This window comes from Trachypithecus francoisi, unplaced genomic scaffold (genome assembly GCF_009764315.1).
Source record: "Trachypithecus francoisi isolate TF-2019V2 unplaced genomic scaffold, Tfra_2.0 Contig01665, whole genome shotgun sequence".
NCBI classification, from domain to species: Eukaryota; Metazoa; Chordata; class Mammalia; order Primates; family Cercopithecidae; genus Trachypithecus; species Trachypithecus francoisi.
This window is the reverse complement of record NW_022681447.1, coordinates 509,455-525,415: the sequence shown is the minus strand read 5'-3', so window position 1 is coordinate 525,415 and position 15,961 is coordinate 509,455. Positions and strand designations below refer to the sequence as shown.

The 15,961-nt window shown below is 47.1% G+C and overlaps 1 protein-coding gene across 17 annotated transcripts in view; it reads right to left on the bottom strand.

Annotated features, from left to right (window-relative positions):
• TOM1L2 (target of myb1 like 2 membrane trafficking protein) overlaps positions 1–15,961 on the bottom strand; it is a 133,731-nt gene that overhangs the window by 58,088 nt on the left and 59,682 nt on the right. For 15 of the 17 annotated variants that reach the window (XR_004433726.1, XR_004433727.1, XM_033196675.1 and 12 more), the window contains exon 2: positions 7,294–7,378. The exons of the other annotated variants lie outside the window; for them this stretch is intronic. Coding sequence is in view for 13 of the 15 variants with exons in the window: in XM_033196675.1 (XP_033052566.1) it covers positions 7,294–7,378 (85 nt within the window). In the remaining 2 variants the exon portion in view is untranslated. The remainder of the gene's footprint in view (positions 1–7,293; positions 7,379–15,961) is intronic. 17 annotated transcript variants of the gene reach the window in all.

Below are 15,961 nucleotides of genomic sequence, written 5' to 3'. Positions count from 1 at the left end.
GTTTTAAAACATTTATACTCTATTTACCAAATGAAAAGGCCCCTTCAAATGTGTATGAGGAAGTCGAGGAGGGGAAAGGGTTGACATTCTGCTAATCAGCTTAATTTAAGAGAAACTGGGCCGGGCGCAGTGGCTCACGCCTGTAATCCCAGCATTTTGGGAGGCCAAGGTGGGTGGATCACCTGAGGACAGGAGTTCAAGACCAGCCTGGCCAACATGGTGAAACCCTGCCTCTACTAAAAAATACAAAAATTAGCTGGGTGTGGTGGCAGCTGCCTGTAATCCCAGCTACTTGGGAGGCTGAGGCAGGAGAATTGCTTGAACCCAGGAGGCGGAGGCTGCAGTGAACTGAGATCACGCCATTGTACTCCAGCCTGGTGATAAGAGCGAAACTCCATCTCCAGAAAAATAAAAAAGAGAAAGTGTGCCCAGCACTGTGGCTCATTCCTGTAATCCCAGCACTTTGGGAGGCCGAGGTGGGTAGATCACTTGAGGTCAGTAGTTCAAGACCAGCCTGGCCAACATGGTGAAAACCTGTCTCTACTAAAAATTCAAAAAAATTAGCTGGGCATGGTGGTGTGTGCCTGTAGTCCCAGCTACTCTGGAGGCTGAGGCAAGAGAATCATTTGAACCTGAGAGGTGGAGGTAGCAGTGAGCCAAGATCATGCCACTGCACTCCAGCCTGGGTGACAGAGTGAGACTCCATCTCAAAAAAAAAAAAAAAAAAAAAAAAGGAAGAAAGTGAAAGGAGCAAGGCTTCTGAAAGAAAATTTTAAAACACCCTGAATCACCTGTTTCCCCTTCCCAGCTTGACATATGGCTGCCCTGCAGGAATTCTTGGCCCCTGGGTCAAAGGGCTGATGAGACAGACACAAGCCTCCATGGGGACTGGGCCCAAGGCCAACTATGTCTGTAGTATGGCTGCCATTTCCAAAAGGGGATGCTGATTTCTGCAAATACGGGACTTAACCGGCTGTCTGCTTTGAGGGCTGTTTGTGGCCTGAGAGCTGATGAAATTCTGTGGCTACTGGCCAAGAGCATGGACTGATATCCTCTCTCCAAGGCTCTGCCAAACCACTGCTGTCCCTGACCCACAGCTGCCACAACCCTCAGTCCTATCTCTCTTCTGTCCTCTTGAACTTCCATGGAACAGGAAAATAGGAAGAGCGCCTCAGGGCTGCAATCACTTCTGGCTGGCCGAGGACCAGCATACTCAGGGCTCTCCTGGTGTGGGGGCCACAGGATGGGAAATCAGACAGTCAGCAGGTTCCTGGATGAGGTTTAAAATGAAAATTCATCCACAGGCTCTGGGAAGTACTGGCTGAGAGTGATGGGTGAGCACAAAAGCAAGTATTTATCTCTCTCCCCGGGGGAGAAGCTTCAGAGAGGAGGATCAAAGTCATGTCAAAGGAATCACAAAGTTTCAAGAAGCTGCAGCAGATTAGATAGTGTGGAGTTGGAAACCAGGAGAAGAGACAGAAGCGTGTGTCAAGAGCCAAGAGGGAGCAGAAAGAAAGGATCAGGAAGAATCAGTGGCCTGTGTTGAGATGGCACCAAGCCCTAGCAGCTTTCTGGGGAAAGGTCAGGCTCCTCATGCAGTACTCACAGCCTTGTGATCTGGCCTCTGGGCCATGATCAGGCTCCTCAAAGTCTCCCTGGACCCTAGACTTATAAGAACTCTTCCCTGATCCCCAAACAAGCCTCCTGTCACCCCTCCAGCCGCAGCCTTTATAATGTCCTTCAGCTTCAGAACTACTCTCTGGAAAAGTTTTCTCCTCATCACCCCCAAGGAGGACACGGCTACCCCTCTGCCATCCCCCGGAATACCCCTTCCCCATTATTATCTTGCTCTATTGCATGTCTTCAGTTTCTCCTCTGTGCCCTCTCCAGCTTAGAAGGTAGAACACAGACAAAGATTCTATGAGCTGAGGAGGGTCCAGAGATGGCCATGAAAACGACCCAGGTCAGGCGGTCCTCATGAGAGCTGCACATCCGAGTCACCTGGAGTGCAATTCCCAAATCCGCAAGCTGTGACTTCACTGGGTAGATCTGGGGTGAGGCCTGGAAAACAGAGTCTAAAACAGTCCCAGCTGGGTGCTGCGGCTCACGCCTGTAGTCCCAGCACTTTGGGAGGCCAAGGCAGGCGGATTACCTGAGGTCAGGAGTTCAAGACCAGCCTGGCCAACATGGTGAAACCCTGTCTCTACTAAAAATACAAAATTAGCCAGGCATGGTGGTGCACACCTGTAATCCCAGCTACTCAGGAAGCTGAGGCAGGAGAATTGCTTAAGTCTGGGAGACAGTGGCTATGGTGAGCTGAGATCGCACCATTGCACTCCAGCCTGGGCAACAAGAGCAAAACTCCATCTCAAAAATAAATAAATAAAAAGAGTCTCAGGTAGGTTATTCAGTCAGCCACTCCGGGTTAATGCCTGAAGGACTGTCACACAAGGCCTTAGGCATCTGCATTCCTCAGGCCGATGGTGATTTCAGCTCTGGACATTAGGGAAAGTCCAAGGAGAGGCCTTTGGGGCAGTTTACCAATCTGCACCCACCACGGCCACAGCCTCCCATTGGTAAAGCATTGTACAAATACAAGAAGTATAGGCAGCACTTCAGTGGCTGCGGCCAGGTGAGCCTGTGCTTGGATCCTGCATGTGCCCTTCCAAGCTGTGCTGCAAGGCCTTTGGCAAGTGACCAAACTACTCAGCCTCAGTTTCCTTAACACTGAAACAGGCTGTCACTACCATATAGAACTGTTGGGGGGAGGGGGCGCTGCTTGTGATGAGGCACTGCAGGGCTGGACACAGGGCCTGGCACATGGCAAGTGCTCAGAGATGGCAGAGAGGATAAGGGCAGTGAATCCACAGAGATCGTCACCAAGACTGGGCAGATAACTGACACCCAAATGAAACTGATGACAAAAGTCAAGGGCAATGGAAATCTTTAAAGGGAAATAGTAAATCCATATATATAGTATGGATATGAAGATACAGTTATGTAGCCAGATACTTCATATATATTTAGTCCTTTAATTCTCGTAACAACCCTATGAGATAGGTATTATTGGCAACCCCATTTTATAAATGAGGAAACAGGACACAGACACAGGGAGATGAAGTAACTCACACAGGATAGCACAATAAGCGAGTGGTGACCTAGGACTGCTGCAGCCTGGGTGTCCACCTTCCTCCCCTTTATCCACCTGCCTCATCTGGCTGATAACCTGGCACTCTGTAAGACTCCAGTCTGGTGTCACTTCCTCCAAGAAGGCTTTGCTGCCAAAAGTCCCAAGGCTGACCATTGCCACTGCACTAGTCTCTGTAGCTATACATAGCTTTTCTCTCTCTCCCTGCCCCCCACCCAGCACTTGTTATGCTGTGTTATGCCTGTACTCCTCATCAGACTGTGAGTGCCTTAGAGACTTCACTCATTTATTCACTTATTTAACAAATATTTATTAACAGCTAATCAAATGCATTGTGCTAGGTGCTAGGGACAAAATGGTAAGTAAAACAGATGGAAATCCTGTCTTCATGGAGCTCACAGCCTTGTGGGGGTTGCAGGGCAAGACAGACACTAACAACCGTCCCACAGAACTCTAAGTCTAAACTGTGATGAGCATCAGTACAACACAGGTTATGAAATCATACAACAGAGGACTTGTCCAAATCAGGAGGGAAGGGGGTTAGGGAAATGAGATTCAAACTGAGAGATCCAGTGAATGACGGGCTCTACTTAGCGAGAGAGGTGACGAGAACAGAAGGGACAGCAGGTCAGAGGCCCTTCAGGGAGGGCACAAAGGGGTGGGTGGGGCGCCCTACTGTCAGTCCAACTTGTGGGAGTTTCTTCCACTTAGGAAGAGATTTTTTTTTTAAGATATGGGGTCTCACTACATTTCCTAGGCTGGTCTCAAACACCTGGGCTCAAGCAATTCTCCCGCCTCAACCTCCCAAATAGCTGGGACTACAGGCATGAGCCACTGCACCTGGCTAGGAAGAGATTTTGAGACCACCTCACAGCAGAAGCAAGGAGAAAACATTCTCAGGAATCGCTGAGGTGCTCTCAGTCAAAAAGGTAGCAACAGGAGATTTAGCCACTTGAAGAGGAAGATGTGTGTGACCAACCTTCTGGGAATTGAGGATTTGAAAAAGAAGGCATGGCCCCTTCAGAATGAGGAAGCTCCTGGGGTTCCTGGGCTTCCTGCCCTCAAGCCATAGAGATATTTGAGCAATTCACTAGAAGATAAGAGTTGCCAACATATTTGTATATTGCTCAAATCTGTAGAGAATTTCAAGCTGGGCCCAGGAATGTGGAAAATTCAAGGAGCTGAAAGATCAGCAGGGTTGAAGGGCTCAAAGCAGAGCTGCCAAGGGGTCTGGGGCTCCTCAGGAGAGTACTGGTTAGGGTTTTTACCCTAAGTGCCTGTGAAGGCCCTGAAGGCTTGTTAGCAAGGGATCAACTTGCTGGTTCAGCAGCAGGAAGGGACAGGAGGGAAGGGGCCGAAGCAGAGAGGTCCACCTCTAGGATAAAGCGCAGACACCAGAGAATGCGGCACCTGACCCTGACTACCTTTCCAGCTGGATTCCAGACCCTCCCGCTCCCCCAACATCACCCTGTCTACCCTAGACCACTTGTATCCCTTGACATACTGGCCCTTTTGACGTCACCCTTGGCTATGGGACACATTTCTCCTGTCATCCTGGAAGACAGCCCCTCCACGAGGCATCTGTACCCACCATTCCCTCTGGGACCATGGTATCAGGGACAGGCCTTGGCCACAGCTCTTCCCAGTCCTGCCAGGTGAGCCTTCAAGGGCGGGCTGGAACATTCACCTTGGCATCCTGCAGCTGCTATACCTCCACCCCTGGGGGTCAGTAAACATGGCTGGATGACTGGACAAACAAGTGAATGAGTGGTGTGTGAGGAGGACGTGAGGAAGGTAGCCACTCTGAGCCCGGTGATGATGGGATTAGAGATGTGTAGTCCCTAACAACTGTCTGTGAGTCACATCTGTGTGCCAGGTACCAAGTTGATCATCTGTATTTAGCTGGTGAAAATATGCCACCTTTCACCAAAGACTCCCACATTTTCATCCAGTGCAGGCCACTGCCCCCAACTCGAGTTCCCCGTGCAGTTCCCTGTCACATCTTCCAGGAGCTTGGCTGGCAGCACAGATCTACTCCTGATCTCTGCTCCCCAGCCTGTTCCACCTCAGGAAACAGCAGCTCCATCCCACAGCTGTTCAGGCCCTGAACCTTGCAATTTCCCTTGACTCTTCATTCCTTTCCCATGTCTGCCAATTCCATTGGTTCTACCTTCTAACACATTCAGAATCCCATCACTTTAACGATCATCTCACACCAGTATTACTGTGATAACCTCCTCACTGGGTTTTCTTTCTTCTTTTCTTTTTCTTTTTAGAGACAGAGTCTTACTCTGTCCCTCAGACTAGAATGCAGTGACACCATCCTAGTTCATCACAGCCTTGAACTCCTAGGTGTAAGCAATCTTCCTGCCTCAGCCTCGTACAGTGCTGAGATTACAGGTGCATGCCACTACGCCAGGCTGTCGCTGGGTTTTCTGCATCTGTCCTTGGCCTGCCCCCAGCCAGACCACTCTGAACAAACAGACTGAGTGACCTCTTTCCAATAAGAGTGGGACCATACCACTCCTCTGCTTGAATCTCCAAAAAGGTTGAAGCCAGAGTCGCTCTGGTTCTACATGGCCCTGCATTATCTGGATCCCCAATATGTCACTAACTTCCTCTCCAGGTACCCTCTTCTTTGACCACTCCACTCCGGGCCCATTAGCCACCTTGCTATTTCTCAAACACATCAGACACCCTCTGTCCCAGGACTTCTGGGTTTGCTGTTCCATGAGCCTTGACAGTTCTTCCCTTGTACAATCCTCACCCCCTACTCCCTCATCTCCTTTAAGTCTTTGTTCAATATCACCTTCTAAATGAGACTTTTCTGTTGTTTTTTCTTTTTGAGACAGGGTTTTTCTCTGTCACCAAAACTGGAGTGTAGTGGCATGCTCATGGCTCACTGCAGTCTCGACCTCCTGGGCTCAAGTGATCCTCCCACCTCAGCCTCCCAAGTAGCTGGGACTACAGATATGCACCACCATGCCTGGCTAACTTTTGTATTTTTTGTAAATACAAGATTCAACCGTGTTCCCCAGGCTGGTCTCGAATTCCTAGGCTCAAGCGACTAACCCACCTTGGCCTCCCAAAGTGCTAGGATTACAGATGTGAGCCACCCAACCCAGCCAAGACTTTTCTTGATAACTCTATTTAAAATTACTAATTCCCAGCCTCCTCTCTCCCCATCTCCCTTCCACAGTCTTGTCCTCACCTGACCAGGTTATATGTTTAATTATCTTGTTTATGGCCTGCCTCCCTAATACTCTAGAATGGTAGCTCCCCAACAGGAAGGAATCTATCTTGTTCACTGCTGTGTCCTCAGTATTTACAATAGCCCTGGCACAAGGTAGTCATTCGAGAAATACTTGCTGCATGAAAACAGGACCAAGCTTGAGAGGCTGGTCCCCAGTTCACACATGGCAAGGCTAGAGTGATAGTGCTGAGATGCCAGCCCAGGGATGCCCGAGTCCCAGCTGCTCTCCTTGCCACTCTGAAAATGGTTTAAGAGGGCATGGCTACAGTAAAGTAAGCGTTAGTGGTATGGACAGCGGGCTAAATATAGACCAATTTGGAGGAAGTACAAATCGAGTGCAGCTATAAAACAAAAGAAGAGGATACAGGAAATAACAACAGGAATGGATCCAGCAGTGCAGGAATGCAGGAGGGGCAACATGGTCTAAGTCCACTCATGCTGCTTTCCCACTCCCGGCTGTGTCTGCTCCATGCCCTGGACCTCTCTCCATGGACACTGTGGTGCTTTTTGACTCCTGGCAAACCAGGGCAGAGACAGGCTGTGAAAGAGAGGCAGGGGCCAGGAAGGAGGGGAGGGAAGAGGTGACACTTGGGCTGCAGAGACTAATGGCCACTGGGAACCACATAATCAAGCAGCTTCATTTCTACTTGTGATTAAAAGCAGGTGATTAAAAGAGGTGTCTCTGTTCTACCTCCAGCACTGCCACTGGGCAAGTGGGGGAGGGATGAAGACAAAAAGGACAGATAATTCAGAGTGTCAGCTTATTCAATGCCAAACCAAACAGACTAGAACACAAAACAAAAAACAAAACCTGCCACCCTCAGGCCCTGACAAGCTTTGCGTGGCCCCTAAAAGCTGAGAGAGGCTTCCCAGGAGAGGGGGGCACACGTACCCTTCCTCCGTCTCATTGATGATGTCACAGATCTCCATATTCAATGTCCAATCCTCACTTTGCAGGGAGCCATCTGTTGCCTTTTCTGTGAAATCAGAGAGAAAATGGGTTTACATTTCTCCTGGAATAAGTGGGCCTTGGCAGGAAATGGGAAGAGACCAGAACCACCACATTCTCATCCCAAGCAGATGGGCTGAGCCAACAGAGCCATTCTAGGAGTGCTATTATCACAAGAGAACACCCGGGAAAGGTCCTGGCCTGAAGCCTGGAGTTATAACTAGGTTCTTCATTCACCAAACTCTAGACTGGAAAGCTTATGACAGGCCTAAGCCATCAAAAATCACCCCAAACATGAGGATATTAGGTTTATGAACCCATAGAGTCTGGAGCCAAACTACCTACCAAACTTACTACTTACTAGTTGTGTGGTCTTGGGTAAATTACTTAACTTCTAGGTGCCAAAGCTAGTGAAAACAATAGTACTTACCTGATATATGTTATGAAAATTAAATGAGTTGATATACATGAAACACTTAGAACAGAGCCTGGCACACAGTGCTATACAGGTATTTGCTATTGGGATTATTAAAAATCAATTGCTGTAGTTAAAAACTACATTTCAGATAAGGGGGATAAAGAAAGGACCATCGGTTATCAAGCCACTGTAGGTATGGTGTTGGGTGCTTCATGTACATTATTTTATTTCATCCACAAAATGACTTTCTGACCATTCAGTGAGGAAAGGACAGTATTTTCAACAAATGGTGCTGTGAAAATTGGATTGCCACATGCAAAAGAATGAACTTGGGCCCTTTATCTTACAACATATACAAAAATTTACTCCAAATGGATCAAAGACATAAATGTGAGCTCAAACTAAAAAATGCCTAGAAGAAAACATAGTGAAAAAGCTTCATGACACTAGATTCGGCAATCATCTCATGGATATGACACCAAAAGCACAGGCAACGAAAGAAACATTTTGAACTACATCAAAATAAAAACTTCTAGGCATCAAAGGACACAACACAGTGAAAAGGCAACCTGCAAAGGAAGAAAATATTTGCAAAATTATATATATGATAAGGGGTTAATATCCAGAAGATGTAAGTAACTCCTATAACTTAACAACAAAAAACCCCAAACTATCCAATTAAAAAATGGGAAAGGACTTGAACGACATTTCTCCAAAGAAGATATACCAATGGCTAACAGGTATATGCAAAGAGGTTCAACATCACTAAGCATTAGGGAAGTGCAAGTCAAAACCACAATGAAACATCACCTCACACCCATTAGGATGGCTCCTATCAAAAAAGTAGAAAATAACAAGTGTTGGCAAGGATATAGATAAATTGGAACCCTTTTACACTTTTGATGAGAATGTAAAATAGTACAGCTGCTATGGAAAACAGGATGGTAGTTAAAACATAGAATTACCCGGCAAGGCGCAGTGGCTCATGCCTGTAATCCCAGCACTTTGGGAGACCGAGACGGATGGATCACCAGGTCAGAAGATCAAGACCATCCTGGCTAACATGGTGAAACCTAGTCTCTACTAAAAAAAGTATAAAAAATTAGCCGGGCTTGGTGGCGGGCACCTGTAGTCCCAGCTACTCAGGAGGCTGGGGCAGGAGAATGGCGTGAACCTGGGAGGTGGAGCTTGCAGTGAGCCGAGATCGCGCCACTGCACTCCAGCCTGGGCGACAGAGCAAGACTCCATCTCAAAAACAAAACAAACAAACAAAACACAGAATTACCCTATGATCTAGCAATTTCACTTCTGAGTGTATACCCAAAAGAACTGAAAGCAGGGCCTTGAGGAGATATTTGCAGAGTCATGTTCATAGCAGCAATAGTCACAACAGTCAAAAGATTTGTAAACAGCCTGTGTCCATCAACTAATGAATGGATAAGCCAAATGGGTATACATAAAATGGAATATTATTCAGCCTTAAAAAGGAAGGAAATCCTATTGCATGCACAAAATGGCTGAACCTTGAAGGCCTTGTGCTAAGTGAAATAAGCCATTCACCAAGACAAATATGAGATGATTCCACTTATATCAGGTACCTAGAATAGTCAAATTTAAAGACAGAAAGCAGAATGGTGGTTGCCAGAGGCTGTTGGGGGGTCCGGGGGAATGAGGAGTTATTGTTTAATGAACACAGAATTTCAGTTTGGGGAAAATGAAAGAGTTCTGGACATGGGTGTGGATGGTTGCACACAATGCGAACATACTTAATGCCACTGAACTTTAAAATGGTTAAAATGGGCTAGGCAAGATGGCTCACACCTGTAATCTCAGAACTTTGGGAGGCTGAGGCAGGAGGGTTACTTGAATCCAGGGTTTGAGAACAGCCTGGGCAACATAGCAAGACATTGTTTCTACGAAAAATTTAAAAATTAGCTGGGTATACTGGCTTGTACCTGTGGTACTAACTACTAATGAGGCTGAGGCAGGAAGATTGCTTAAGTCCAGGAGTTTGAGGCTGCAGTGAGATATGACTGAGCCACTGCATTCCAGCCTGGGCGACAGAATAAGACCCTGTCTCTTAAAAAACTTTTTGTTTAATGGTTAAAATGATAAATTTAATGTTATGTGTATTTTAAAAACCACCACCAAAAAAGACAGAAAAATTACACACAGGTCAATGGACTGTTGGGTAAGGGAGTAGCAGGGTAGGGATCAGAGATCATTTGGGTCTGTAGTCTCCTTTGATAGGAAACCCGGGGCCTGCAGAAGCAAAGGGAAAGGTCTCGGGGCTCAGGATCCTCAGTGGTAGAGCCAGAACCAGAGCCAGGGTCACTTGACTCCCTTCCCCCTCTGGGCTGTGAGCTCCGGGAGGGCAGGGACTAGGTCTGTCTTGCCTTCCACTGGGTCCCTAGTGCCCAGCACTTGGCAGCAATGCAATGCATTTACATCAGATGAATGACTGAATTAGCATCCCTTCCTCTACACTGCGGATCTCAGCCCTGGCTGCACATGAGAACCACCTGGGGAGCTTCTGGAGCGCACCAATACCTGAGCCTCATGCCCCAGAGGTTCTACTTTGAATGGTATGGGGTGGGATTCAGGGATGATGATGATGACGATGATGATGATGACAATGATGATTATTTGAGACAGAGTCTTGCTCCATTGTGCATGCTGGAGTGCAGTGGCATGATCTCGGCTCACTGCAACGTTTGCCTCCTGGGTTCAAGCAAATCTCCTGTCTCAGCCTCCTCAGTAGCTGGGATTACAGGCATGTGCCACCATGCCTCGCTAATTTTCGTATTTTTAGTAGAGATGGGTTTTGGCATGTTGGCCAGACTGGTCTCGAACTCCTGACCTCAGGTGATCCACCAGCCTCAGTCTCCCAAAGTGCTGGGATTACAGGCACGAGCCACCGTGCCCAGCCCCCAACACTCTTGATGGTTGGGGAGGCAGATCATTTGGCTGTTTTCTCCTCCATTCTCACCAAAAGGATGTTGCTGAATGCAAAATGCTAAAACCAGTCCTCTTTTGCCTTCTGGTGTTGGCTGCTTCTGAAGTCACTATATTTAACATCAAAGTGCAGAAAGCGGCAGCCAAAAAGCCAAGCCGCTGGATTGCGAGGCTCCTCCAAATAGGGCTGCCTTAGGTTTCAGAGAGCATGGGAGGGTGGGCGGGCAGAAAAACCATGCTCAGAGCCAGCACTATCACTGCTGTCAGTGTCAAGGCTTCAAGGCATCCTGGCCTGGGTTCTACCCCAGGTGAGAGAAAATGCCATGGCAACGGCATCAGGATGCTATGCTGCTCTCGCACTGAAGATTTAATGGGAGCTGTATCTGATTACCCGAGCTCAGGCCTGCCCTGCCCTGTCCAGTCCAGCCCAGCCTGGCCCGCCCTACCCAGCCTCTTTCCCAGCCCAGTCCTTGGCCATTAGCATAACACCAGAGAGGTCAGCACTTTTCAATTATCCGTCCAGAGGGCTGGCTGGTGGGAATGACTTGCCCCACTGCTCCCTAGAGCACTCTGTTTCTGCTGTTGCACCAGGTTTTATTTTAGGTTTTGACAATTTAGGTGACAAAATAAATGAGACTGAACTTTGCTTTCCTCTGGCCTGGGGACAGGACTGAGTGAGGGAGCCCACATTGAGTGGCCTTAGTTCCAGAGGCAATCAGATCCAACTTTGCTCTTGATTAGCTGGAAATTATTTTATGAAGAGAAAAATCAGAACTGATTTGAGCTCCTCTGTCAGCCTTACTTCCCTCATCTGTTTCAGTAGAGCTAAATACCCATGGTTGTGTTTGTGTGGCATTTTCTGCAAAATGAAAAGAAAGAAGCATTCTTTTTGGGTTGGTTCTTTATAATCAAAATGAGTATATATCTTTCAGCTTGAAAACTCGCATCCCAGTAATTGAATAGAATGCGCTGACCCTGAGGATAAGTTATCATGCCTTTGAACCCTTCCCCAGTATCATAAGAGGAAAGGAGAGGGTGAATATAAGGTTAATGGATTCTGCTGCTAAACCGAACTTGGAAATGAGGTTTCATTGATTTAATATTTCCTCTATTAAGCCTCCCAAGACTGTATCCCTTGTGGCCCTACTAAAGTGCAATCTCCGTACTTTCTTCTCCATGAGAGTCTGTGGCACAGCTTGAGTTCTGTGACGGGGAGAGACGACTACCCCCTGGCCAGCTGTCCTCTCCCATTCCTGGCTCAAAAGAGCAGCAAGCCCAGGCCCGCAGGCAGAGCTGCTTCCATCAGGATAAGTCTCCTCCTGAGGAGGCTGCTGGATTTATGGCTGCAGACATGCCCCTACTGTGTGTGACCCAGGTGGTGAGTCATTCTTCTGGGAGTGGACACCTTGAAGAGGAGGGGTGTTCAGAGACAGCTGCAGGAAGAGCACGGGCAGGAGGCAGGCACCATTTCACCGCTGCAGGCTCCCAGCACACCTGGGGCTCATTCTGCCTCTGGATAAGCCATAGGGTGACAGAGGACACTGCTGTCTCAGTGGCTACATTGTGTCCTCGCCCTTAACCTTCCTGGAGCCTCTGCCCTCAGTCTTTTCTTCTCTAGACTAAACGGATGGTGCCTGTCACCACCTCCATTCTTCCCAGCCCTGCCTGCCCTCCCTCAGGGGGCTCTGATTTCCCTGATAGTCCCAGGTCTGCTCCTTGCTGGCTTTATGACTTTTACTCTCTTTTCCCCATGCATGAAAAGGGCAGGGAGCGGGTAGGGCATCTCTGGGGCCTATCTGGCTCTTAACCATTGCTGACATGCATTCTCATCCCTTCCTCTCCTCCTCCACTTTCCCCACCTTGTAGACAAGTATCAAATACTGCTTTGGTATCTGCCAGCCTGGTGCCATCTGAGGACTAACTTTGGTTAGATTTCTCCAAATCTCAAGAGCCTCCAAGCCCCTGCCCAGTCCTCTGCCTGTGTATTGCATTCATCTGAAGTCAGATTCTTACTATTTGCAGGTGGGGTTGCTTTCTCAGAGCAGGGGCTTGGAGGCACCTGGGTGGTCAAAAGTCTTTAAGTGCCAAGTGTGATGAATAAAGAGAAAAGGTTAGGGATATATCTTTTACAGGTAAAAAAATTTAAAAAGAGCAGTAAATAAAACAATGAGGCTTTTTAATGCAGACAGAAGACTGTTGCACAAATGTTTTGAGCAACAGCTATATTTTTGGAGTGTGCTGTCACTGCTTGTAAAGTATAGCTTTTGTTTGGATGTGTGAGTTCTATCTAGTATGTTACATCAAAAACAAGTGTCACTTCACCATAACTGCATCCAGTAAAACAAGGATACTTCCAGCCTGTACAGAGGTCTTCTATGTTATTATCCGAGTATGAGCAGAAACGTGGATTGTATGAAACTTTTATTAAAATAGTGGTGATGGTATCCTTTCACGAACTGAGAGTTAGGATGGGGCAGTTTCAGAATTCCTCCAAGATACTAACTGCAGATCCAAGCTCAGGCTTTGCCAGCAGGTGAGACTATATCACGCAAATGCCCAGTCTTTAGAGACAGAACTAGGATCAAATATTGGTACCACCAATTCAATGATGGGATCCTGGCTTACCAGGTGTGAAGTGCTATCCCACTGTGGTTTTGTTTTGTATTTCTCTAATGACTACTGATGTTGAGCATTTTTTCATGTCCTTTTTGGCCATAGTATATCTTCTTTGGAGACATATCTATTCAATTTTTTTGCCCCCCCACCCCTTTTTTTAAGAGACAGGATCTCACTTTGTCACCTAGAATGGAGTGCAGTGGCCAAATCACAGCATCGTAGCTCACTGCAATCTTGAAGTCCTGGTCTCAAGCAATCCTCCCACCTCAGCCTCCCAAGTAGCTGGGACTTCAGGCATGCACCACCACACCTAGCTAATTTTTTTTTTTAAATTTATGTAGAGATGGGGTCTTGCTATGTTACCCAGGCTGGTCTTGAACTCCTGGCCTCAAATGATCCTCTTGCCTTGACCCCCCAAAGTGCTAGGATTACAGGCATGAGGCACAATGCCTGGTCCCATTTTTAAACTGAGTAGTATTTTTTTTCTTTTGGTTGTTAAGCTGTAAGAGTTCTTTACATATTCTGAATATTAATCCCTCCTATTTTATTGTTGTCTTTTTGCTCTCTTGATAGTATCCCTTAATGCACAAAAGTTTTAAATTCGGATTGTCCCATTTATCTATCTTTTCTTTTGTTGCCTGTGGTTTTGGTGTCATGTTTCAGAAATCTTTGCTAAATCCAACGGCATGATTTCCACTTTTTGTTTTAAGATATTTTTTTGAGATGGAGTCTTGCTCTTGTTACCCAGGCTGGAGTGTAGTGGCGCAATCTTGGCTCACTGCAAGTTCTGCCTCCCAGGTTCATGTCATTCTCCTGCCTCAGCCTCCTGAGTAGCTGAGACCGCAGGCATCCGCTACCATGCCAGGCTAATTTTTTGTATTTTTAGTAGAGACGGGGTTTCACTGTGTTAGCCAGGATGGTCTCGATCTCCTGACCTCATGATCTGCCCGCCTTGGCCTCCCAAAGTGCTAGGATTACAGGTGTGAGCCACTGCGCCCAGCCTATTTTAAGATTTTTATAGTTTTCCCTTCCCTCTTATGTGTAGGTCTTCGGTCTGTTTGGAGTTCATTTTTGCATATGGTATGAGACAAGGGTCCAACTTCATTCTTTTGCATGTGGATATTCAGTTTTCCAAGCACCATTTGTTGAAAAGACTGTCCTTTCCCCTCTAAATAGTTTTGGCACCCTTGTTGAAAATCAATTGACCATATATGGGAGAGTTTATTTCTGAGTTCTCTACTTTATTCCATTGGTCCATATGTCTTTCCTTATTCCAATACCACAATGTCGTGATTATTATAGTTTTGAAGTAAGTTTTGAAATCAGGAAGTGTGAGTCCTCCAACTTTGTTCCTTTCAAAGGTTGTTTAGGGCCAGGCACGGTGGCTCACACCTGTAATCCCAACACCTGGGGAGGCCGAGGTGGGAGGATCACATGAGGTCAGGAGTTTTAGACCAGTCTGGTCAACACAGTGAAACCCTGTCTCTACTAAAAATACAAAAATTAGTCAGGTGTGGTGGCTCACACCTGTAATCCTAGCATTCTGGGAGGCCGAAGCAGGTGGATCATGAGGTAAAGAGATGGAGACCTTCCTGGCCAACCAACATGGTAAAACCTCATCTCTACTAAAAATATAAAAATTAGCTGGGTGTAGTGGCACACACCTGTAGTCTCAGCTACTCGGGAGGCTGAGGCAGGAGAGTTGCTTGAACCCAGCAGGTGGAGGTTGCAGTGAGCCGAGTTCGCGCCACTGTACTCCAGTCTGGGCGACAGAGCGAGACTCTGTCTAAAAAAAAAAAAAAGAGCTGGGTGTGGTGGCACACACCTGTTGTCCCAGGTGCTTGGGAGGCTGAGCCAGGAGAATCACTCGAACCTGGGAGGCAGAGGTTGCAAAATGAGCCAAAATCACGTCACTGCACTCCAGCCTGGGCGACAGAGTGAGACTCCATCTCAAAAAATAATAATAATTATTATTAAAAAAATTAAAATAAATAAAGGTTGTTTGGCTATTTGGGGTCCCTTGAGATTTCATGTGAATTTTAGGATGGATTTTCTATTTCTGAAAAAAAATGCCACTGGCCTTTTTTTTTCAGAGACAGGGTCTTGCTATGTTGCCCATTCTGGAGTCAAACTCCTGGGCTCAAGCAAATCTCCCATCTTAGCCTTCCAAGTAGCTGGGAATACATGTGCATGCCACCATGCCCAGCTTCACTGCAATTTTAACTGGGATTTCATTACATCTGTAGATCACTTCGGGTAGTACTGTCATCTTAAAAATATCAGCTTCCCAGGCTAGGCGTGGTAGCTCATGCCTGTAAATCCCTTCACTTTGGGAGGCCAAGGTGGGAAGACTGCGTGAGCTCAGGAGTTTATGAACAGCCTGGGCAACATAAGGAGACCCTGTCTCTACAAAAAATTTAAAAATTAGCCAGGAGTGGTGGCTTGCGCCTGTCATTTCATCTACTCAGGAGGCTAAGGTGGGACGATCACTTGAGCCCGGGAGGTCAAGGCTGCAGTGAGTTGTAATTGTGCCACTGTACTCCAACCTGGGCAACAGAATGAGACTGCCTTAAAAAAAAAACTGTCTTCCCATCTATGAACGCATGATGTTTTGGGTTTTTT